Consider the following 23,554-nt stretch of genomic DNA (forward strand, 5'->3'; position numbering starts at 1 on the left):
AAGCCCAGACAAGGATCACCTCCCTTTGCCCCCACTTTCATGCAGAGTTGCTGCACCTCTGGATTTATGGTGTAAAGAAAACTGCCCTGTAGAGACCAATAGACTCTCTAGCAAGCACACCTATGCAAAGCATGCTAATTTAGCTCTTCTGACCTCTCAGTGTGGGTTTTAGTTTGTTGTTCTCAAGATAGGTGAATGAAGAACTGCCCAAACTGGTAAAGATGAAGGTTAGTGTCTAAAACATGTGAGTGAAGGAACCCCATACCAATATAGATATGTCAGCTATTCTAGTTATACATTCTCAAATGAATAATCCAACTCAGAATCCAGATTTTGAATTTACAAACATCGCAATGTCCCACATCACCTGATCCACTAATTCATTCTCAGTACTCAGAAGAGTCTGGCAACCTACACTGCTACAGATGTACAAATATCCTCAGGTGCTCTGCAGCCATCTGAACAGAGAAGTGCTAAGCACAGTTCTTCCACATTTTCATGTGTAGAAGTCACACATGATCAAGCAGATTTCACAGAGTTAGCGATTGTTTTCTAACAACATGAAATAATTTCTTTTAAAACAGCAGTATTTGTAAATCTAAATATTCAGGACACCTACACTTCAAACAAAGGCACTCTATGGGCTGCCAAGACATCAGGAAACTGCTTTCTTGAACTGCAAAACGATACATTCTTCTAACAGCATCTCAGATTTCCCTCACAGTAGTAAGGATAATTACAGTCTGAACTGCATTTAAAAATCACAGTACTAGATTGTTCAGTAACTTCACTTGAAACCACAGCAACCAGACAGGATTGTATAGACTCACATTCGGTAACCGGCATTATTTTCAGGTAACATGTTCCATAACTCATATTATCAACATATGTCAATTGGAAGGAACACCAGGAAGCTCTCTGTGAAATAGCCCAGTTTTAATTAGTTATATATCAGCACTGGTTTTGTAGCATATAAATTCTATATACACTTGTATACTGTGTTTCCCTTCACACCTGACTGCATTTTGCAGGGTTTGTCTATGTGAAATGAAACTCTAACGAATTCTATCAGAATATGCAAATCATGCCTTTCTTTGGTTGCGTCTCCTTACTTCTGGTCTTTTTTTAACATTGATTCTAAGAAAAGGGTAAAACTGAACAGCATAGGACTGTTATATTCAAAGTGTGGAAATCTTCATTTTCACTGTCTACTTTCCATTCCCACAAGATTTCTTCTCCTTGAAGCTGGGGCAATATAGAAATCTAATGAAATCATTAACTTGGAAAAAAAAAAAAAACCCAAGTAAATAAATAAATAATGAAAGTCTCCAAGACTATGTGTTGAGTAATAGCTATTCATAATATATTTGTTGATACTACTTATCATCACAAGTAAAAAATACTTACGTTTGCTGAAAGCTGAGAAGTAAGGGTAGCAACTTTCTCTTGTGATGCAACCAACTCTCTTCGTAGTTTCTGAATTTGCTAGAGAAACAACAGACTACTGTCAGTATTTCACCAAATTTTTTTTTGTTATGGATAGTTTGTATGTTTTCTTGAGAGATCGCCAATAGGTTTACAATGTTTTAGCTTCAGATTTTGATCTCAGAAAAATCCAGAAACACAAATTATTAAAAGTTGTCTCTTAGTGTTGCTCTGACTGTTTTCTAGCACTTAACCAATGTACAAGCCAGGATTCCAGTACGGAGCATGTATGGGTTTAATTACTTTGTATCTGCTATCCTCTTTTGCAAGGGAAATATCATGGGTTTTTACCAAATCCCATTTAGTGCAATCAAGGAGAGGCACCCTGGATGTGGCCGGAGGTTTTGAAACATAAGTGCATTTGGGTGAGGTTTGCTGTGCCTGACTGTAGACATGATGCAATCAATGAGGTCTACATTAGAATAAGTTAACTTGAAAAATGTACAGTAATTTCATGATTATAAGCCGCACCATTTTGACTAAAATTTTGGTCTGAACCTGGAAGTGCGGCTTATAATCAGGTGCGGCCATTAATATGGATGAAGTTCAGAAATTTGCCAACCCAGAAGTGTGAGCCCGCAGTAGCCCTGAGCCGAGCCAGTAAACCCCGTGATGCCACAATTCTGTTACTAACTGGTAACTTTGTGTAAGTTGTGTAACTTGCTGTGAAAGAAAGTGCGGCTTATATATGGACAAAGAACGAAAAGTTGCTGACACCCGGACGTGCAGCTTTATAATCAGGTGCGGCTCATAATCGTGAAATTACTGTACTCTCACACTGCCTGAAATGAAGAAGACTTTGATGGCGACCTCAGACACAAATTTTTTCTTTATGGATGTCTAAAACTAGGTAAGGTAAAATAGCATTTTTTTTTCTCTAACACATGCTTCCTATAGTCCCTGAAATTCAAACAATTCAACCTCTTTAAACTGTATATGGTATCAAAAATTTGCTTGCCAACTTAAAAAAAATAAATGTAGCTTCAAATGTGCTTGTTGACATGAAAATAAACTCAAGAGTCCTTTATCCTTTAATGAAAAACAGAATCCTTAAGAAAAATATCTGTTTCCATTTCAGCTAGGGTAGATACCTAGCATGAAGCTTGCACATAATTTTAAGCTCATTTAACCCTATTTGAGATCTTACAGTGACTTCTGGGCATTGTATTGAAATCAAGCACAGCATGGAGTTTCACTTCGAAGAGCCTTTCATATTCAGACATAAATTATTCCAGACTGGAGAAGTAAAATGGGAAAAACCAACCTAGGAAAGGGAACATGTAACAGTCACTAGTAAAGACTATTACAGTACTGTAGTTTTATGACTCCCATGTAAACCAACCATGTTCCTGTATAACACAAAAACAGCTCAGTCATTTACACTAGCTCAGTGCAACAGGGACAGATTATCAAACTGCTCTCCATCCTGGACTGACCCCTTAATTTTTCCAAGTTTTCTCTTTGGTTTTTAAATGCAATTTTTTTACATTCCAGCTTAAGTTACACTTTTATAATGTTCTTGCAAATTCACAAAGGTAGGTCTCATGAAGCACTGTTCAACATCTCCTGTAAGAGCATCTCAAGCAGACCCAGATACTGAGAAAACATCACGTAGAAACATAGGAATGAAATGTTGTTTCATCTCTATGTACATCCCTCTATAAAAGCAATAAAACAAGGAATTGTAATTTGCACTACTGAGCTATGGCATGCCTCATTAGCTTCTTTGTTTTAACTTTAAGAGATGTGAGCTTAGACAAAATTATACTGAAATATACTGCAGCAAGGAGGGAAGGATACGCTTATTTGTTCAATTGCCTCAAAATATCTTTTTGTTGACATTTTCTTTGATTAGACTAGTAAAAATAGGAGCAGCATAAATGCAGGAGTTGGAAGGCATGCAGTTCTGTGAAGTGCAAATGTACCCCTTGGTGCTATATTTTATTGCTGCTACTCTTTGGTGCCCTTTCAATACAACCAGGACTTCATTTTGAGAAAGGCTGTAATTGTATCCAGCTGCTGACCCAGGTTTGTCTCACATTCTTATACACTGTGAGGAGAAAGAAGCCATTTTCCACATCAAATTTGATTTATATCTGAAATCAATCTACATTGCTCTGAAATCCATCAAAGCGGTCAGTTTCAGAAATTTAATATAATGCAAAATGTGAGGGAGAGAAGTTCAAAGCGATCATTTCAAGTATTTTTCCTCCTGAAAGGTAGCACCTTACCTTGAATTGCACAATCCCTTAGATCCTGCACAGAGTGGTATTAAGTCTGAAACCAGACCTATCTCAACTCCTTCACTCAACACCCATCTTTTCATCTTTTCAGAATGACAGCCAGGAGGCTTTCTTCAGCACAGTGTTAAGAAAACACCTTCCAGTACACTGAAAGCTGCACCAGGTTTTCACCAATACTTCTTGAAAGGTGATGCAAAGACACAGGATGTATTTTCCCCACTAACTCTGCAGTTTAGCCAAAGCAGGTAAACAATAAACTATAAAATAATGTAAGGCAATACATAAGTATAAATATAAAGGAAAGTTCTTACCTCTGAATGTGCCTTTTCTTCTGCCTGGAAGAAAACAAAGAAGAAATGGCTTAGAATCAGGGTGCAACATAATTGTGGTAATAGAACATAAAAGCCAGCTACACTGAAGTGAAATTAATAGCTTCACACACCCATTACATTTAAGAAAAATATCCAGAAAAAACAAAAAACGAAACTTCTTTCAACTTGCTTGGCAAGGCTCCAGCTGCAACCCCAAAGAGCTTGCCAGCATACTGACAAAATGAAATGGTGGAGAAAGGAAGAGCAGGACCAGAACTGCAGAATCTGAAGCTACATTTCTAAGATGTAAACAAAAATTCACTATGCTCTTACTGAATGGACCTCAGTCTGACACAAAAAAAACATTTATGCTGCAATAATTATTAGAGCTCCTGGACTTTTATTTGTTTTACTGCATACAAAGAAATGTTCCTAATATGATAAGTAATTCCTGATAAATTGATGGAATACCTGTAAAACACATCAGGAAAGGTGAGGGGATCTTGCAATTTAATGTAATTTCTTCCATACAGAGTACTGAACAAAATATTAAGAGCTATCAAGGCATGTTAAAGTATTCAATTAAACTTGCTAATATTATTTAATAATTTAGGTATTTTCCATATTGCAATGAATTGTGTCATATATTGAAGATTTTTACTCAGCAGCCTTTTTCAAGAAGTTAAGAAACTAAACCACAGCAAGGCAAACATTTGAAAGTCATTCAGTTTCTAAACATTGGATTAGTCCTTGTCAGGAGACATTTGGTGGACGGATAAATCTTGCTTCAGTGGGAAAATAATGGAAAAGAATGGCATGCCATGAGAAGGGAACCCTTTCATAACATAAAATAGGAAATTACTCCACCCCATGGTCTGAAGTGGCCCGTGTTCAGAGAAGCAATCTACATTATCTGGAAGAGAGGCAAGCAGTAAAAGGAAAATGTAGGTAGAGGAATTATCCATAAATAACACTAGAAACACTCAGAAAACCCAAAGTAAGGGTTCTTCTGAAGATTCTCTGGCATCAAACTGTCTTATTCTGTGTTATTATAAATTAATATAGCTGACTTTGGGCCTGTATTAGCCATTAATTTTGGGTTTTTAATTATTTTAGTTATTTATAAAAGAAATTTTTTTTTTGCTTTGCCTTGTGTAAGAGAAGACTTCTGGAAAATGCCTCTTTCCATACATGCTTATCTGTGAGCAGTCACTAAACAGACTATGATGCTATGATATTTACCTTGGCAACACCTAGAAATGGTTTTGGCTGAAAGTACTCTAATACCTGACACATTACTATGTGAGGATAATTTAGTATAAAGAGATTTTTCTTTTCACTGATGTGACACATACTGTAACACACTAACTGTCTGATCTATGTTTGTAAAAAGGAGATCTACATACAGAAAAAAGTTATATTCTATGCCCATCATTGTTACATCAAATACGTAGTGCATGGAGAGTCAGGGATTGAGGTGATGATGTCCCCTTATGATTTCTTCTGCGATAACAAAAGCAAAAAATTAGGCTTGTTGACCTTTTTGCAAAACTGCCATGTGGGGACATGGTACTTGTCCTTGGACCACCAAACCTACCGATGAAAGCATTGCCATGTGTTGTTACTAGACAACTCCCTTAATTTTAAAGAAGCACAAGGAAGTGTTGCCTCACCCTGGGCTCAGAGAAGTGGCTCCCACAAGTCAGATTTTGTGGGCAGCAAAGGAAGTACAGTAATTTCACGATTACAAGCCGCACCGTTTTGACCAAAATTTTGCTCCCACACCAGAAATGCGGCTTACACTCAGGAGTGGCTAATATGTGAATAAGTTTCTGACATTTCCAACCCCATAAGTGCAAACCAAGTCAGTGCAAACTGCCAAGTTGAGCACCTGCCAGTAAAAACCGGTATTTATGCGATTGTTACAAATTGGTTACTCTGTTGCACGGCGGGTGGAGCCGGCTCAATGCTGGCGGCATGGCAGGGGAGAGGCGGGGAAGCTCCCTCCTGCTGGCCCCATGGCTTGGGGGAAGGCAGGGGGCTCCCGTCCCCGCCTGCCGCCACGGTGGGTGCCAGCGGGCTCCATCCCCGCCTCCCACCACCGCTGCAGGTGCCGGTGGGCTCCGTCCCCCATGCCAATGCAGCGCAGCGCCGGGCCGGGGCGAGCGAGCCCAGCGGTGGCAGCAGCCTGCCCTGAGTGCCCTGCTGAGCGGCAGCGCTGAGCTGGGCCGCCTGGCCCCATCGGCAGCCCTGAGCGGGCTGAGCCCTCACGGCCCGAGCCAAGCCAGTAAACCCTGCCATGCCGCGATTCTGTTACTATTTGGCAACTTTGTTGCACGCGGGTCCTCGCTGCGAACGACAGAGCAGCTTATACTCAGGAGCAGCTTGTGTATGGACAAAGAACGAAATGTTTGCCAACACCCGGAGATGCGGCTTATAGTCAGTGCGGTTTGTAATCGTGAAATTACTGTAAATGAATGAGAAAGACCCGGATTTTGGACATACTATCAGCTTAGAAAATAAAATCTGACAACCAAATATATCTGTACAATTTTTACTTAAGTTCATGCTCACACCATTGCAACCCAGGACTCAGCCAATAGGCTCTAAATGGAAAAAACTCTTTTTCTCACTCTACTTCTCCATCATATGCATTCATCCCATCCTTGCAAGGATTATTTTCTCTTTTTTTAAGTCTCAGAAAATTAAGGTGCAAATGACATGTTCTTACACAACTCCTCTGAGCATGGCTCAGTACAATCAATGAAGCCTAGGGAGTCAAAGTGTAACCAATGCTGAGAGCCAGTGTGAGAAATTGGCAATTAACTAAATATGTGAAAATTTAAGTGTTTCACCTACTGAGCAGGAGGCAATTGAAACAGGAGACAACCTATCATAATTTTTTCAATTACTCACAGGCTTAAATGTATTCACTGCCAAAACTACATCAGTTTACTACATCTGCTTACATGGTATATTTTTCTGTGAAACAAAATGGACGTCTCTGTACAAGCATATCTCTACCAGCTAGATTCCAGTCTATGCAAGTTAAGTCCTGAAAACCCAAATGCAAATCAAGAAGAAAGCCAATATATTCAGAAAATAGTAGTGAATGCAGAACTTCTGTGTCATTGGACTTATTCAATGGCAGAAAATAATGAAATGTATCTTCTGAATCTCATATTCTAATCCTGAAAGAAACAGTCTTCAAAGAATAACTTGAAGACTCTCAACTATCCTCTGGTAATTATACATGATAGTCTTGATCTTCATTTAGTACTTTGTCTGAATTTCTCCAGTGATTAAGTCACAAAAAACACTAGCACTAAAGCTTAAGATAATGCTTGAAAAATCTGATAAATACAATTAATTCGGATAACCATGTGAAGCTATACCATTGCTGTCTTCAGCTGATGTGAAACCGAGTATTAAACTTTTCATGTTTCTATACTCCACTTATGCATCATCTTTTGATTAATTGCTGAAAAGTTTAAACTGTTTTCACAGGAAGCTCAAGCAGAAGAAATTCAGATCAAAAATCTTTGCTAAAAGTCAATCCTAGTAATTTTTTTCTTACCAATTTCTTTCTGGTTCTTTTCAGATTTTTCTGCAGCTTCTATTATCTTGCCTATATAATCCATTACTTAAGGGGGCTCAGCTGCAATATAAATTTACAGTAAGAGGATATTTATAGTATGAACCTGGGTAAGCAGTTTAAAGTTTATTTTGCAGGAAAAATACCATTTTTTACTATCATGGGGTTTACTTAATATTTCCAAGATACTGTGTTGAAAGGTAACAGGTTATATAAATAGTAAGTATTCATAAATTCTTGCTACATTACACAACATCAGAGCACAGATATTTCAGAGTTACTCACTTACTGGGTGCTGAAAGCATCCTGTGTCACTTTATAGCTTGATTTTTTTCATCTATCACTTTCATAACATTCTTTGAAAATTTAACACCAAAACTTGAATTATAATTTTTTGACACAACTTCCCGTGCAAGCTTCTTGCTGTATCTCACAGACAGGGAAATTGTTCTAAAGATTTTTTTCAACCACCAAAACATAAATTACTCTGAATGTTAGTCATGCCTCACGTGTAGCCAGTCTGTATATACGCTCTACACTTCCCACTTTCATCTCCCTTCTCACACTTCCAAATAATGCAGGACTGGTCTGGACTGAAATGACTTGCAATTTGCAGTTTAAGGCCTGTAAAAACCTAAGGCATGCGTACTTGATGTTTTAGATATGCCCTTGTATGAACCTTTTTATGATTAAACAGAACTAGGAGAGGCACCATTGTGCAAGGATACAACATACTTTTCAAGCTAACATGAGTTTAGCACTGAGACAGAGCTGCCACGCGCTGCAAATGCATCAAACTGCATGAGCTTGGTATTCCTAGGCAAGAAGTGGCGCTGGGTCTGGGTAGAGGAGCCCATCTCTGTAATGTCAGCTGACACTAACATATGGAGAGGACACACACTACCCATGAATGCACAGGAAAGGGTGAGTGAGTTGCTGTCCTGTGAAAAGGAGCGACTGCAGCATGTAATTGTAGTTAGTGAGGAGGTTGCAAAGCAACTGCTGTGCATCAGCAAGGGAATGTCCAAATATGTTCAACTACTCCCCTATGGATGATTTCTTGCCAGTAGAGCAACTGAAGCAATAAATGATGCAAAATATATTTAAAACCTCCCCGTAAGATTTAAAAAAACCCCAAAAAACCAAACAATAAAATAAAGGAAAAAAGTCAAACCTAAAACAACTTCTGGAGATCAAAACAGATATTACTCAATCTAATTAACCTAACTAACAAAGACTGAAATTTTATAAAGTTATTCCTCTCTTTGTAAATAACATCTAAATGCTGTCACTTGCCAGTACAATCAGTAGACACCTAAACGTCAAATTTCGTCTCCCTTATCCTAAGGCAATCTTGTGGTTTTCAAGTTTACCTCAAACAGTGCCAGGACATAAATAATTTTCTAAATTGTGCACTAGCGGAAAGTTAGCAAAATGACTCAAAATGGTCAACTACAATAGCATAAGGACCCCCATAAAAGAGACACTCTTAGTCTGTCACCTTTTGTTTTTAGCTTTCAAAATATATACTGGGTAATTTTAAACATTTATAAGAAATTTACATAAAAAGGTGAAAAAAATGTTTTCTAAACCAGTATGCAATAGTACAAAGCTGAAAATAAACACAACTACTTTTTTGCAGTAAAATTCTAATTCTTCTAGATCACAAAGCACTGAAATTTTCATGAACATCGAACAAGAACAGATGCAGGCAGAACTTTTTCTAAAATATCAATACTCACCGTAGAGTAGAGAGAAGATGTGCTCGAGACAAGTGACAATGAGGAACCATGTACTTTAAGAAAAGGAAAATAACATGAAATATTGATAAAAGCATAAAATTTCCTCCAAGTAGCTCAATAAGTAAACAAAATTTTAAAATGAGAAACGATTTTCTGCAAAGAGCAATTATGAGCTATCAGTATAGAATAGCTATTGATAGATTTAGAAAGATTGTCCTATACAGAAAAAACATTTTCTTGCATACGGGGCAGGTGAGTGAGCCAATGACATTTTGTATTATTATGAGAAAACCAAGCATCACCTTTGTTGCTCTGACAAGAAATCACTTGATAATTACACTCTTCAGAGAAACCAGAAATCAAGCTGTTTATACACCTGACTTAAGATGAGCAAATTACTTTAGTAAGAGACTATGCCTTGGGAAATAGTTCATACTCCATGGGGTGAGCTCCCAGTCTTCCCTCAGCAATGCTGACCTGTGTAGCTGTAGTCCATGGGAAAGGGTAACTGTGAGGGGTAGTGCTTTATTTCCCCTAATCCTCAGTGGAGTTGGCCTCAAGAACAATGAGTGAATGTTTCAGGGCTGCACTTTCAGAAATGGGGTTCCTGGTCTACCTGGAAATGGCAAACGAATACTAAAACTGTAAAAAAAAAAAGTGCCCCTTTCTGCTTCTGATTATTCTCCTGAGGAAGGCTATATCTACAGATAATTTAAAAGAAGATAATTTATTTAATTGCATCTTTTTATTTTTGTTTCACAAGAAATTTTTTGTGATACTTTAATTTGCCAGGGTTTGAGAAAACAGACACTACAAGAATATTTGGACTAGCCAAATGGACTTTAAATCTAGGTTTGTATTTATAGAAATGTGGTACACTGACCATTGAAATGGAGAGGCTTCCAAAGTATTTTTGGTTTTCAGTCTCCAGTTTAAATATCTCAGCCAAACTGCCATTCTGCATTCATACACAATGGCTCTATGAATTCCCTCACTTCCTTCACTTGAACCTTCCTCAGAGCTTCTATCTTAAAATACATTTGACCTTGTAAAAGCATCATTTCATGTTAATCTGTAATGATCATAAACTGCCGAAAACTGTTTATTACTGCTGCATTGACTTTCATTTACTCAGGTTGATCACGGTTAGCCACTCCAGCTGGACAAGAAACATAACCAATGAAAAAGCTTTCATGAAGCCACTGGTGACCCGTTACTGAAATTCTACACTTAACCCTTCTTTTTCTATGCATAAAGTGCTTTGTTAGCTCTATTATTTTTCCAGTGTTTCCTTTGATAATTCTGTTTCTCAGAAAGGGTCTGTAGTCAGCTCTGTCCTTGAATTATGTGATACTCTTCTGTGCAGTCAGCCATCCTCTCTGTGCTGACAACTCACAGCTTGAGTTGTCCTGCACCCTACTGCTAATATTACATACCCAGATGTCTGCCTGATATATCCTCTAAAATACAGTAAAAGGAATCAAAAAGTAGAAGTATTATTTGTCTGCTGTTTTACCTAGGACTTTCCCCCCACCCTTTTATCTTGTAACAGTGACCTTTGGGGCTAAAGCAAGACTTTTTTCATTTGCCAATTATAAAGATAATTTACATTGCCATCACTTAGCAGTAAACAAGATGAATGTCATAGAATGAATTTCACGGAATTTCAGTTGTCTATTTTTGTTGAATTAAAGGATGTAAGGACTTTGGACTAATGAGAATTCTGCAAACAATCAGATTTACCAGAAATGTAATTCAAAAGAAAATGTCACAGTGCATTTAATTAGGAGTTGTCAGGTTCTCTGTGGATAAAAAGAGCAAAATCCAAAACCAAACCAAACAATATCCACCAAGTTCCAGATGTTGCAGATGGCATTAAAAAACTCAGACAGTAATAATCTGCATAAAATAGTGAGGTCAGTTTAAATGATAGAATTTCAATATAGAAATTCACACAGTGTTTGCTGTAGGAGGTTGTAGGAAAGTGGGGAGATTAAATGACTGCAAAAGAAAGGAGATGCTAAGTAGCAATGGTATTTGGGGAAAAAAAGGAAGCACAAAAGTAAGACTAAGAAAACAGAGAAACATAGTAGTCAAGGTACGTTCAGATATTTCGGATTTAGAGGAAAAAAGAGTAATTTTCCAAGAATGGCTTCTTTTTCTCCAAAATTTCTGATAGAGGATTTGTACATGTATGAGCACTGGTTATTACTGGTTGAAAGTAATGCCTTCCATGTTTTAGGACAAGGCAAGCTTGTCAGTGCAACTCAACAGGGTTAATAAAAGCTTCACAAAATCATTGAAGTTTCTATGGTGCAGGGTGCAGAAGAAATATTTTTAAATTTTACTGTGCTTTGGACATCTATTTTGGGACATGTTTGCTGATCTAAGTAGTTACTCAGTCTTACCTTCTTCCATGCTGTCCCTGAATGAACCTGAATGACTGATGGCTCGTGGTCTCTCTTCTAAGGACGTAGCACTGCCACACAGCTGGGAGTCATCATAAAGGTCAAAAGAAGTGTCTTGTGCAGGGATGCTGTTTGAACGCATCATGCTGGGTCCAGGAAGGTTAAACTGTGATAGGTTGGTTGGACTCACTGGAATAAAAAGCTTTATTAATGAAGCACATGTCCATTAAGTGAATTTTGGTTCTGCACAAAATTGTAATGTAGGAGTACAAGGTGGACTTCATGTTCTTGAGAAAATGGAAGGCTTTTATTCCTGCATTTAAAGCTACAACAAAAAGGTGAAGCAGATGGCCTCAAAGAAGCAGGAGATGGATGACATTAATCCTGCAAAACACAGCGCAATACTAACTCTGGTGTCTGAACACACTTTGGCAGCCCAAGACAGAAAACCAGTGGGGGAGATTCAAAAGTTAAAAAGGAATAAGAGGTCATAACTCTTCTACAAACAGCTCTTTTAATTAGTATCTGTATTTTTTTGTTATATACCTGTATTACTGACTGCTGTTAAGATTAAAGTACATTTGCATATGTAAGACATTTATCCTTTGTTTTTAGGAGCACTTATCAATATTTTAGGTTAAATATTTATGCACAGGCCTCAGTTGAATCTCATCCTAATAAACAGGTGTAGTCAGACATGGTTGAAATCAAGAATAGCATTGATGAACCTTGATGAACTTTAAGCTTTTGCAATGTTTTCTTGGCACTAGGAAGGAAAGCTTGGCTATGGTGCCCCTGGACCACACAATCTCAAAGTGTAGCAGAAAAATCGAACTGTCTAGCCAAATTCAGCCTCAGTGTCTGGACTTCTATTTTAGATCACTCAAGATGTGTCCTAACTTGTAAACTACCAGAACAGTTATGTTGTGAGAGCAAATTATTCCATAGGGTTATGAAAATTGGAAAAAAGCAAAGGAAAATGAAAAAATAAATTTTAACCCCCATGATCTTATCGCTCTGTATTGTGAGTTCACAAGAAATGTGAACAAAGTGAAAAGGAGATAACTGTAAACAGAAAATAATACAGTGAAAAACCAATGCTTACAAAGAGCTGTGTCTAAAACTATAGGAGAAAAATTCAAAGCAGTGGCTCATTTAGCGAGGATCCAATTTAATTTTTAAAAGTAGCTTAGCTCAACTTCTCTTCCTGTATGTACTAAAGACTAACATGTGTATGTCTGATCAAATTTCTTTAGAGTGATCACAACCTATAGATGCCATAAGCTTTGACAGAGTGATAGAAGTCTTAGTGCTTCAAAGGATGTTGCTAATTCCTCAGTAAGAGCCTAAACCACAAAAAGTTCATTGTGAACCTAGGTATGTGTCAAGTGCAGTGCAGATAAGTAGTTTTTAATCAGAATTAAAGAAAGTATTAAAATTATAACAAAAAACCCCACAAACCCAAACCAAACTTGTGTTGGATTAATTTGAAACAAGTTTCAGAAGAACCTTGGTGTGTAATCAAATAAAACTGCAATGGCCCACATCCCAAAATACTATATTGCATTCAATGTTAGGATTTGGATTGCACCCAGTGCAGTTATAGCCAGGTCCAGCTACTGAAAAACATTGAAAAGGTCTGCCTCAAAGCAAACCTACATGCAGGAAAAATGCAATGTTTAGTTTCTGACATTCACTAAAATCAATAGAAATAACCCTACTGACTGCAAAACCTAAATTATGTATAGCTTTGAACTAGAAGCTGATTTCCAGCTCTCCCTCAAAATTTACTTCCTTGGTCAAGTTGTAAAGAATCTGTGCTTTTTTTCTCTGTGTGCAAAATAGGTGGTACCTTGACCCACATCATTAAAAACACTGTGAGTTTCCCCTCATTAGTGAGGTAAAACAATATGGTGATGAAGATGTCAAAAATAAACTACCTGGTCTGGCAGACTAAGAAATATGTACATTTGAATTTTATGGCTCTGTTATGGAGGGAAGAAACAGTGAAGGGAAACAGCATTTACCCAGGTTGGAAAAGTGGTATTTTCCAGTTGCAGATGAAGACATAGCTGAAGGAGAAACAAGCGGAGACTGACTGCCAGTGTCTTGCAGGCCTCCAGTTGAATGGGAGCGCAGCCATTCCTTGCCTTCCTCCTGACTTGTCTGCCGGGATGATGGTGTATATCTGAAAAACCACAGCTGACATGCTCAAGACAACGACAAGGTCATGTTTTGGAAAGAAACAGCTGTCACATAAATACCCTTCACCAGTTAGAACAAATCCCTAGGAAAACATAAAATCTAGTCAAGTGGTTATCACCAGAGAGTTTAATTAGGTGCAATTTACCATTGGGTTATAAGAGAAAATATATAGGATTTGAACTCCCCTTACTCTTCATCCCCCTCCACCCAAAACAGCATTCCCTTCCTTTGAAGAGACAGGACGGTAAATCATAGCAGACAGACAGCTGACAGAAAAGGATTTCAAAGCTACAGGAAGTGCACAGATTGATGCAAAAGCTTGGAAGCTGTATGGTTAGGATGGGGGATTGACAGAATAGAAGCCAAGGTACATTAGTAGCCACTTACAAAATGAAATCTGTCACATATCATGTGGGCAACTGATTAGACAACAGAAGTGAAACAGATCAACAATTCTGAAAAAGGAGTTTGCATTGATAATGACAGCTACTCATGGTCATACTCTCTGCCACTCTGAATGCTACCTGACATTTTGTCCTGCCCCAAATTGAGGGGAGGGAAAGGGACAGGAAAAATAAACAATTAGCAGAAACAAGTTCTCTGGAAGGAAGAATTTTGGCAATTAAATAATTAATCAACTGCTTCCTATGGTAAACCAATAAAACAAGAGCAGTGTGACGTGGGCTAAGAGGAAGAACTGGTAACTCACTGGTCCAGCCTTGGCTGAGCTGGAAGAAGGGCAATTCTGGCAGTGATTAAACATTAAAATGTGCAGACAGTGTGAGTCTTAATCAAGAGATTGTTTTCAGAAGTGTCTGAAATAGTTTGCTTCATTCAGACAATATCCTGCTGAGAAATGAACACCTTCTTTGCTACTGTCATGAGCCATCAGTGTTCCCCAAAAGAGAAAGGGCTTTTGATATTCTGGCTTCAGGCTTGTGAGGCACAAGTGTTTCTGCTTAGAGAGAAGATTAAATGAACATGTAAGTTCTTGTGTTGTGCTTGGGGTTTTGTACAATATTTTACAGCAGTAAACCATCTTGTCCTTATTAAATATTTACTTCCTTTCTCTTTTCAAAAAGAAGCTATGATCTTTGCCTATAAATGTGGTAGAGAACAGTTAAAGTGGTTATCAGATTGGAAAGATGGAAAAATGAGAATTCAGGATCAGAGTTTTGGACTGGGATCTCTGCACATTAAATCAAGCTGGGGTTTTTGCTTGGTTTGGGTTTTTTTTTTTTTGTTTGTTTGTTTTTATTTTTTTTGTCTAACTGATCATTCTTACATGCCTATAAGCAGTTTTCCCACTCCATTCACCTTCAGCTTTCAGCCACCATTACAGCTGTACATCCACAAACCTCAGTCATCCCATTGTATCCTCACAAGGGACCCCATTATGCCCTTAATGTCTTTCACCTTTTCCATTCTCTCCAAATCCAAAGTGATTGGTTTGTGATGATAGGAAATTTGACTATTAAATTCTTATTAAGGAACAGCTAGTGCAGAAGGTCAGAAGATGCATTATAGTGACAACAGGTTAGCACTATCTTAAAATTTTATAAATAGATTTTCATGAGATTTAATGGTGTAATTTCACTTATTGGAAAGCTGCAGAGTGTCTGTGTACATGCACATATATCCTTGCTTGCCAAATCCTTTTCCTGGATTGTGGAGATGGGCTTCCATGCCTGATGAAACCAGCCAAGTTACCTGATGACCCGCTGTTTTAACCATGGAAGAGAGAAGAGGGTGGATAAATTCTGTTTTCTCTGATGAAGACAGAATTTAGTGACGAGTCAGTAGCAAAGTTGGACTCTGTGTATTGCTGGGTAAGGACCAAGAAAACTGTATGGAGCAGCATGCATTTTATACTTACAAACCTTGGATAGTAAAATTAGTATTTTCTAGCCCTACCCTTTAGTAGCTCTCCAGTTGAAATTGCCTGAGTGTTTGCATGAGTTCAGGTCAAATCCATCTCTAAAACCTTGTTTTTCTCCGTAAAGTTTTCAATAATTCGTCCTATTGAATTGCATAAATATCTTGTTCTGTCTTTTCTAGCTCTCCAGGATTCAATGCCTTTTAAGATTCATTGCATAAGGAAATGATCCCTAATAGTATTTTCTTTCCATGGTATATATTGAAAGAAGATGTATTCCTTAGGCAGACATGGAAACAAAAATTTCATTGTTAAAATTTACATTTTCTGGTTTGAATCGAAATTCCAAGAACTCTGTGGTAAACAGGATCAACAAAAGGAGAAAGAAAAATAAAGGCAGTGTAGAAAAGGTTACAGAAAAATAGAGAAGCAGCAGTCATGCTCAAAAATAAAAAAAAATATACCTTAATCCCTTTTTGGGTAGTGTATTTCTGTCAAGCTGCATGCTGTTAAAACAAAAAAAATCCCTAAGGACATGCAGTAAACAGGACTGGTCAGAATTAAATATTTTAAAGCTTTAGGTTTGTGTGCATAACAGAAGGTCATTTAATGATTTTTAATAAAACTTCCATGATAAATTCTTTACTCATTGGAGGGAACAATAGGACAAGGACTGCTGCACATTCATTTTTCATCTAGACATGCTCTGGGCTGGGTCAATAGTAATTTGGAGACTGTCCAAGTCAGAAAGAAGTGCTTCTTTACCATTTCTAACCTTTCTACATCTTTGCTCTGCAATCTGTGTGAGAATCATATGGTCACAGTATGAATCTTTATTTTTCACAGTTGCATATGATAAGGCAAAAGATTTCCAAAAGGAATGATGGTTGTGGCACCTGCTAAGAGGCAGCATGGCCTTGCCAGAAGCCAAATGACAGCTCTGCATGTAGAAATATGTCCTAAAGATTCAGACTCTTGGCTTTCTGTTGTTGAGGGGCTCACATGGTAAGGCAATGGTGGGGACACTGAAAAGGGGCACCAGAGTGATGTTGTTTCATTTTCTCACACACAGTGTCAGAGTGGCTGATCACCCAAAATATATGGATGGAATTTTCCTCATTTAAACCACATCACCAGAAGGGCACCCACTAGCCCTCCTTCCAAGTGTCATTTGAGCATTTCATTATAAAGTCATGGTAAACTGGTCTCTGGTTGGTGTGGGCTGAACTAGTTATCATTGAGTAAATATTGCAAGGTTTTCTCCCGTTAGAACATATCTTAGTGTCACCATATGGCAAAATGGCAAAATGGCTTTTGAAAGCCTCTGTATTACATATCATAATCACACCTCTGAGAGCAGCAATAACTTAGGACCCTTGCTACCCAAGAAATACCCTTATTAAAAGTGTTTCCTATTGTGTTGGGGGTGATGATATTGTCATGTATCCTTGATGCAAGTAGATAAAGGCAGTGTAAACACTGTTGGCATGGAAAATGCATTACTATCAGGGTTTGGACGAATGGAAGCCAACTACTCTTACCTCCAGGAAATATTACAGACAATTTTGCTAGTTTAATAAAGGGCCTTGTTCTGCATTTGGAGGAAGCAAAGGGAAGGAGAAAATTAGCAGTTTTTCAGCACAGGCCCAGTTATCATGGTTCATGTGAGAGTCAGAGGACTGGACTTTCAACATTTTGCTCCCAACATATCTAACAAGACCCAGAATGACTGGCAAAAAGACAACATAAATTTGAATTAATGATTCACTTTTTTTTCTTCACCGAGAAAAATGGGGCCTTGATGTTCCTTTATTTACCTTTATGCACCTCTAAATTTCAAGATGAATAAACATAATCATAATACCAGTTTCGTATGCAAACATTTAAAAGCCCAAATGAACAATGTATTTTCCAATACTACTTTAACTGAGAGATATATGTATTTCAAAGTAATCTATAGCACATTATCTAAAAATGAAGAAGTCAGTGCTCCTTTAGACCAATCCCCAAGCCAAAAGGTATGCCAGTTGTATAAGTAGATTAAGAGTGACCATAGGATTTTCCATAAATCTTTTGAATTCAGAATATCAAATGAAATAGGGATGAATATTCCTCAACATAAACATGGAGTTATTGCAACTACATTAAAGATAGTGTAGCTCATTCTATGTTTTTAAAATAATAAAGCTTACAAAGATGCTCCTAGATTTGGGATAATTCTACGAAACCATTAAGCATGGTAACTATTACTTCATTTCAATAACTGTCCTTATCTTTTTAATATCTGAAATCATTCATCCACCAAAATCTGGGTTCATTGCTTCCACAGAAACTGGGCTTTTGGTAAATAGAACTGAATTTACTTCACATCTCTGAAGTTGATAATGATAATAAAGACAGTCCTTTCCTGAGAGAAGCAATGCATACATGGACAAAAACCAATAAAAAGTGAGGTTGAGAATATCATAGTATTTCTGTTATTTTCCTTTGCCATGTAAATTGGAAAAAGCAGTCTTGCAGAAAGAGAACTGAAGACATAGGCTGAAGTTATCAAGCCCACTGTATCTCATTCTCTTCTGTTTATTTTACACTCCTGAAACTGACTGCAACTTTTATGACAGAAATTACAGGAAACCTTACATTCCCCATTTTCCTACCTGCCCTTGGTGATGAGGCTATCTTGGGAAAAGGCCAAAATAGCATATCCTTGAGCTACATCTAACTGTTTCAGAGCTATTAGGTAATAAAACAAATTATTGTGAGCTAAGAAACAACCAGAGAACTACATGATAGGCTTGGCCAAGCTGATATAGGTCTTACAAATTAGTTTCTACAAAAGGCTAGGCATAATAGAAAACCTGATACAAGATGGAATGTTTCACACCTTAAAATCACAATTACCAATTATGATAATTTAAAATAACTGAAATTCTTGAAGGCTTAAGTGGATTTCCATGCACTTTCATAGCACTCAAAACTAAACATTCTTTTAAAGTAAACCAGAGAAAGCCAGTAATATAACTAAAAACCACTTCTACTTTGCTAATATTAAAATGCAGCTATTACTGCTGATCAGACCACTGTTTATTTCTATGTCTCTGCAATCTTATGCCTTCCTTGCAGTGTCCTTTGGATCAAGCAGAAGAAAGTTACAAATTTGCAATGCTCAACAGCAATTAAGGGTTTGAAAGAACTACTGGTCATATGTCCACCTGGAAAATTTTACAACTAAATCAGTAATATTTTCAATGAATTCCAGATGTTTTTATTTTAAAGTACCTGCATGATTTTTTTTTAATCCCTCTAAATTGTTGTAGGATAAAATAGCAGTGTCCTCCCATATAGGGAGCTACATTGCTATGACAGTACAATTAGACTTTTTAAAATACTGCTAGTGCAAAACCAGCAAAAAGCCTGAGAGAGATGCAAAATCTCCTTTCCTTCTGAAAAAGAAAATATTTTGTTTGCTTTTACTGAGCCTATTTTCAGCTGTTTAAGTGCTATAGAATCTCACTGAATGATGCAGAATTTGGCTGGAGTAAATTTTGACACTTCAGGAGCAGTCAGGCAGTTCTGTGTTGATGCTGCACCATCACTCAGTGGGTAGCCTGAAAACTGCGGGCAACATCTGATCATCCCTGGAGGGACAGGTGGGCAAATATAGCAGAGACCTTGCATATTTGCTGTCTCCATGAAAGGTGGAGAGACTCTTTTTTTGGAGGCACTCAAGGACTTCTTAACTTCGCAGAAAATGAGGATGTACCCTGACATTTTGTTCTCATTTTCTGTGTTCTTTCTGGCTGTTCTTTCCTAAAATTTGATGTCTCAAAGTCTCAAGTTAAAGCCTTTGCATTAAAAAGTATTATGGGAGAGCTACTTTCTAAGACTTATATGCAATATTTTAATTTTCAAAATGCTTTGTCCCAGCAATGGCACTACAACTCTGTATATACGCTCTGCAAATTAGCCTCACTATTTGCCATTTTTTATCTAAGCAAATATATCCTGTCCTGTTCTATCCCTTCAGACTAATAAGTCTTTGATCACTCATCTTCAGTACCAACTATCCAAGCACCTTTATTTTTCCCCATTTGATTATGAGAGTGTTATCAGGAATATCACTTAAAGCTTTAGTAAATTCAGGATTTTTAATGCATTTATTTACTATTTTCCCTGTATTCAGAGATCATGTTATCCTGAAAATGAATTAAATTAGTCTTATTATTTAAAAGCCTGACTAATCCCATGTTATCTGTTACTTAACCCATTTTGTTTAATATCTTCTGTATTTTTCCAGGCAAACTGGCCATCACGTAATCCCCTTGCCCTCCATCCCATCTCTCCTCCTCACTCCTTTCTCAGCACAGACCCTTTGAAAACTTTTCTCCAAATCTAATGACTGCAGGATTTTCAGGCTGTGCTTGAAGCAGGGAAATGAGAAGTTCATCAGGACCAGTAAAAGATATCTTTAACCTTTTCACTTCCTCTTAGTATGCTTGCCATTACTGATATCCATCAAATTACAGCTTCAATGAAAGAAATACATTTTTTTTTATGTCATCTATCATTAGCTCTCTCCTCTCTTTCAGTTTTTCCTGCAGTTTCTCTTCTAGTTGTACCTCATTGTGCACTTTGGTCTTTCTGATTTTGTCCCTACACTATATTAGAACATCTGATTATAAGGACTACTGATTCAGTCTTTTGCAAGCTCTAGGGGGACTAAAGAAAAATAAAAAAATCTCCTTGCAGATAATTTTTTATGCTATGCCATGCTATAATTACTACAGTCAAAGGCTTTCCAAATATGAGATTACAAAGAAAAAAGAACATAATCTGCTGCCAAATATATCTGTCTACAACATTGCAAATAAATGCTTTTATTGGGAAAAAATAACGTGCTACATGTAAGTTTTAATGTATAAAAGAGTTTAGAAACTCAGCACTTGTATCAGACCTTTCAGAAAAATCAAACTGCTAAAACCCTGTTGGGGCTATAATTCAAGAAGTGACACCATTTACTCTAGGTACATATATTTGTTTTGAGGCCAGATCAACATGAACAATGGCTCTCTCTGGACTCAATCATAATAACCCCATATGGATAAATCTGAAACTTAAAAATATTGCCAATGGCAAAGTATTTGGAACCACTGAAATTAAGTCACTGAACAAATTCATAAAGTATTAGCAGTGGGGGTTGCTCAGGAACTCCTGCCAAGCCATTAATTTTTAAAATGTAATGTTTAAGATCCTGCATATAAATATAATCTTTGGCATAAATTCATACTCATCCATATCATCCTATTGACCTCATCATCAGTATATGTGGCAGTGAAGGATTTTTTAAGCTTAGTATTAATAATTGACCTTTCCAGAAATATTGTCACATTCAGTTCATAGTACTCAAATTCAAATTCCTATTTAAGAATCAAAGACATGGTGCAAACTATAAATTGCTTATGTATCAGTGCATTTATAACTACTGTATTGTTAACAATACTATGTATTGCTAGAGTAAACTATAGGTTTTATAATTATTAAAATATATAACATATCAGTATATAATAGTAGTATAATTTGTAATTACATTAATAAGAGGTGTGATTTTTAGCTGATATAGTAATACTTATGAATGTAACATAATAAAATTAAATCTATGAAAAGTTTCCATCCAGATTACTCAAGGTTTTGATTGTGAGTATTTTATTTTAAATACTGGCTCACTGAAAGTGAATTCCTTCTATGCAAAGGATGGGTATAAAAAAATCTCTGAGTTCATATAAAGGGCAAAAAACCTTGATGTTGTATGTAAAATGTCTTTTCTCCTTAAAATATTTTTGTTGTTAAACAATTAAATTTAAAATATTTCTGACTGATTCAGTAAAATTTTCTTCTTTGAATCAAAGACTAATGAAATATTTAATATTGATTTTACAGTCCCCATGTGAGATAAGAGTTTCACTGTCAAATCCTGAAAATTTTAATGAGGGTGGAAGTTACTTAGTGCCTCACAAAGATTAAAAAAAAGAAAAAAAAAGAAAAAAAAAGAAAAAAAAAAAGAAAAGAAAAAAAATTAAGAAAAATCTTGGTTCAATTGTGCCAGGCTGGTTGCACCTTTTATAATGTAACTTATATGGTAAAACATCTGCATATAAAAAATATCTTTAATAGAGCAAATACACAGAAAAATGTAAAAATGTTTTCTTATATTTCTTTGTCTGTTCTGGGCACTTGCCAAGACTGACCACATAGCAAGGATCCCATCTCGTAAACTGTTTCCCTGCCAGCGAAACTGCACTTCAAGTAAAGATCTGTGTAATGATTACCATGTAAGAAGCAACTTGTCAAGACTGAGCATTTTAAGGCAAAACTGGTCAGCTGAAGACCAGGACATACCAGCTCTGCCTGTGCTTTCAGCTAATGGGAGGAGAAAAGCTGGGGTCCTACAGCTGGAGGTTTGCTTGCTTTGGAACTGCCAAACAGTGGGACAGCAGGTGGATCCAGCACGCAGGAATCATTATGTACTTGTTGGATGTTTACACTTGCCCTTAATTAGACAATTTCCCCTCTTTTCTCTCGTTGTGTCCAGAACAAGGAAACAACAAAAAAAAAATTCTCAAGATAGAAAAAGTGCTTGTAAAACCTTAAAAGGCAGTTGATTCCACATTACAATGCCTTTCAGCTCTCTTTTCTTCCTTCCTTTTTTTTTTTTTTTCATAAAGGACTAAGCTGCTAATTAAACAGTGTCCCTTTAGCAAAACAGGTGGAGGATTTATATTTTTGGCTCCTGTCCTTTTGCCTCTCACTTATTTTGTGGTCACTATACCTACAGGCAAGCTCACCTTTCCGAAAGAGTAGATCTGACGCTGCCAGTCCTCATGAGCAGGCTCTGAACCTCCTGAGTGCTTGTAGTCAGTCCAGAGAGAGAGCCATGATGGCTAAGAGGAAGGTCAATAGACTCGGAACTGGTGTGAAGGCTAGTCATGGACTGGTAACTTGGTGTGTCCTTACTGCCCGCTGAAGAGCTGCTCAGGTTTGCAGCCCACACAAGACCACCTGATGTGAAAGAGTGCACTGAGGCGGGACTGGAAGCCAGGGAGTGACTTAAGCTTACAACATCTGCATTTAAGTCCGAAGGTTTACTGAAGAGGGGGCTGCTGCTACCACTTTGCCCACCTGCACTGCCCATGCTGCCTGTGCCCGAGGATGGCGATTCCAGGCTGCCTTGCCGTGCCAATGTGGTACTAGGGCTGGGCATTGCCGATGTGGGTTTCACACCTTCAGTACTGGGTGCAGAGGCAGCTTTACCACTTGCCTTGGCACCAAACAACCTAAATGTAAAACAAATAGCTTTAGAGAAACTGATAGCCGCATTAAACATTCATGGCGCAACATCCTAAGAGCCAAACTACACATTTTTAATTACTGCTATGAAAATCACGCCTACCTAGTTGATCAATCGCAGTGAAAATTCAAATTCACTTAACCATTTCATAATAATCATGGTTTGTTTCTTTAGTAACCGTTCTTATTCACTCCTATTCAGATGTGCTCTTTGCACAGAGACCCTCCCAGAGAGAAGAAAAATAATCACATTTTTGTCTTATTAGCGCATAAACAGATTACACTTTCACCCAAATTCAGTAATTAAGCATTCCCAAGTCATTAGCTTTTAAACTACTCACTTCT

General features: G+C 37.3%; 1 protein-coding gene across 8 annotated transcripts in view; it reads right to left on the reverse strand.

Annotated features, from left to right (window-relative positions):
* NAV3 (neuron navigator 3) overlaps positions 1-23,554 on the reverse strand; it is a 517,660-nt gene that overhangs the window by 36,438 nt on the left and 457,668 nt on the right. For 5 of the 8 annotated variants that reach the window (XM_033057346.2, XM_033057344.2, XM_033057342.1 and 2 more), the window contains 7 exons: positions 22,708-23,196; positions 16,330-16,371; positions 13,812-13,972; positions 11,785-11,973; positions 9,377-9,429; positions 4,040-4,063; positions 1,408-1,485 (listed from right to left, as the gene is read on the reverse strand). In XM_033057346.2, the coding sequence (XP_032913237.1) occupies positions 1,408-1,485; positions 4,040-4,063; positions 9,377-9,429; positions 11,785-11,973; positions 13,812-13,972; positions 16,330-16,371; positions 22,708-23,196 (1,036 nt within the window). The remainder of the gene's footprint in view (positions 1-1,407; positions 1,486-4,039; positions 4,064-9,376; positions 9,430-11,784; positions 11,974-13,811; positions 13,973-16,329; positions 16,372-22,707; positions 23,197-23,554) is intronic. The other 3 variants (XM_033057347.2, XM_033057343.2, XM_033057348.1) reach the window with 3 other exon arrangements.

Source organism: Catharus ustulatus, chromosome 4 (assembly GCF_009819885.2).
Source record: "Catharus ustulatus isolate bCatUst1 chromosome 4, bCatUst1.pri.v2, whole genome shotgun sequence".
Classification (NCBI taxonomy): Eukaryota; Metazoa; Chordata; class Aves; order Passeriformes; family Turdidae; genus Catharus; species Catharus ustulatus.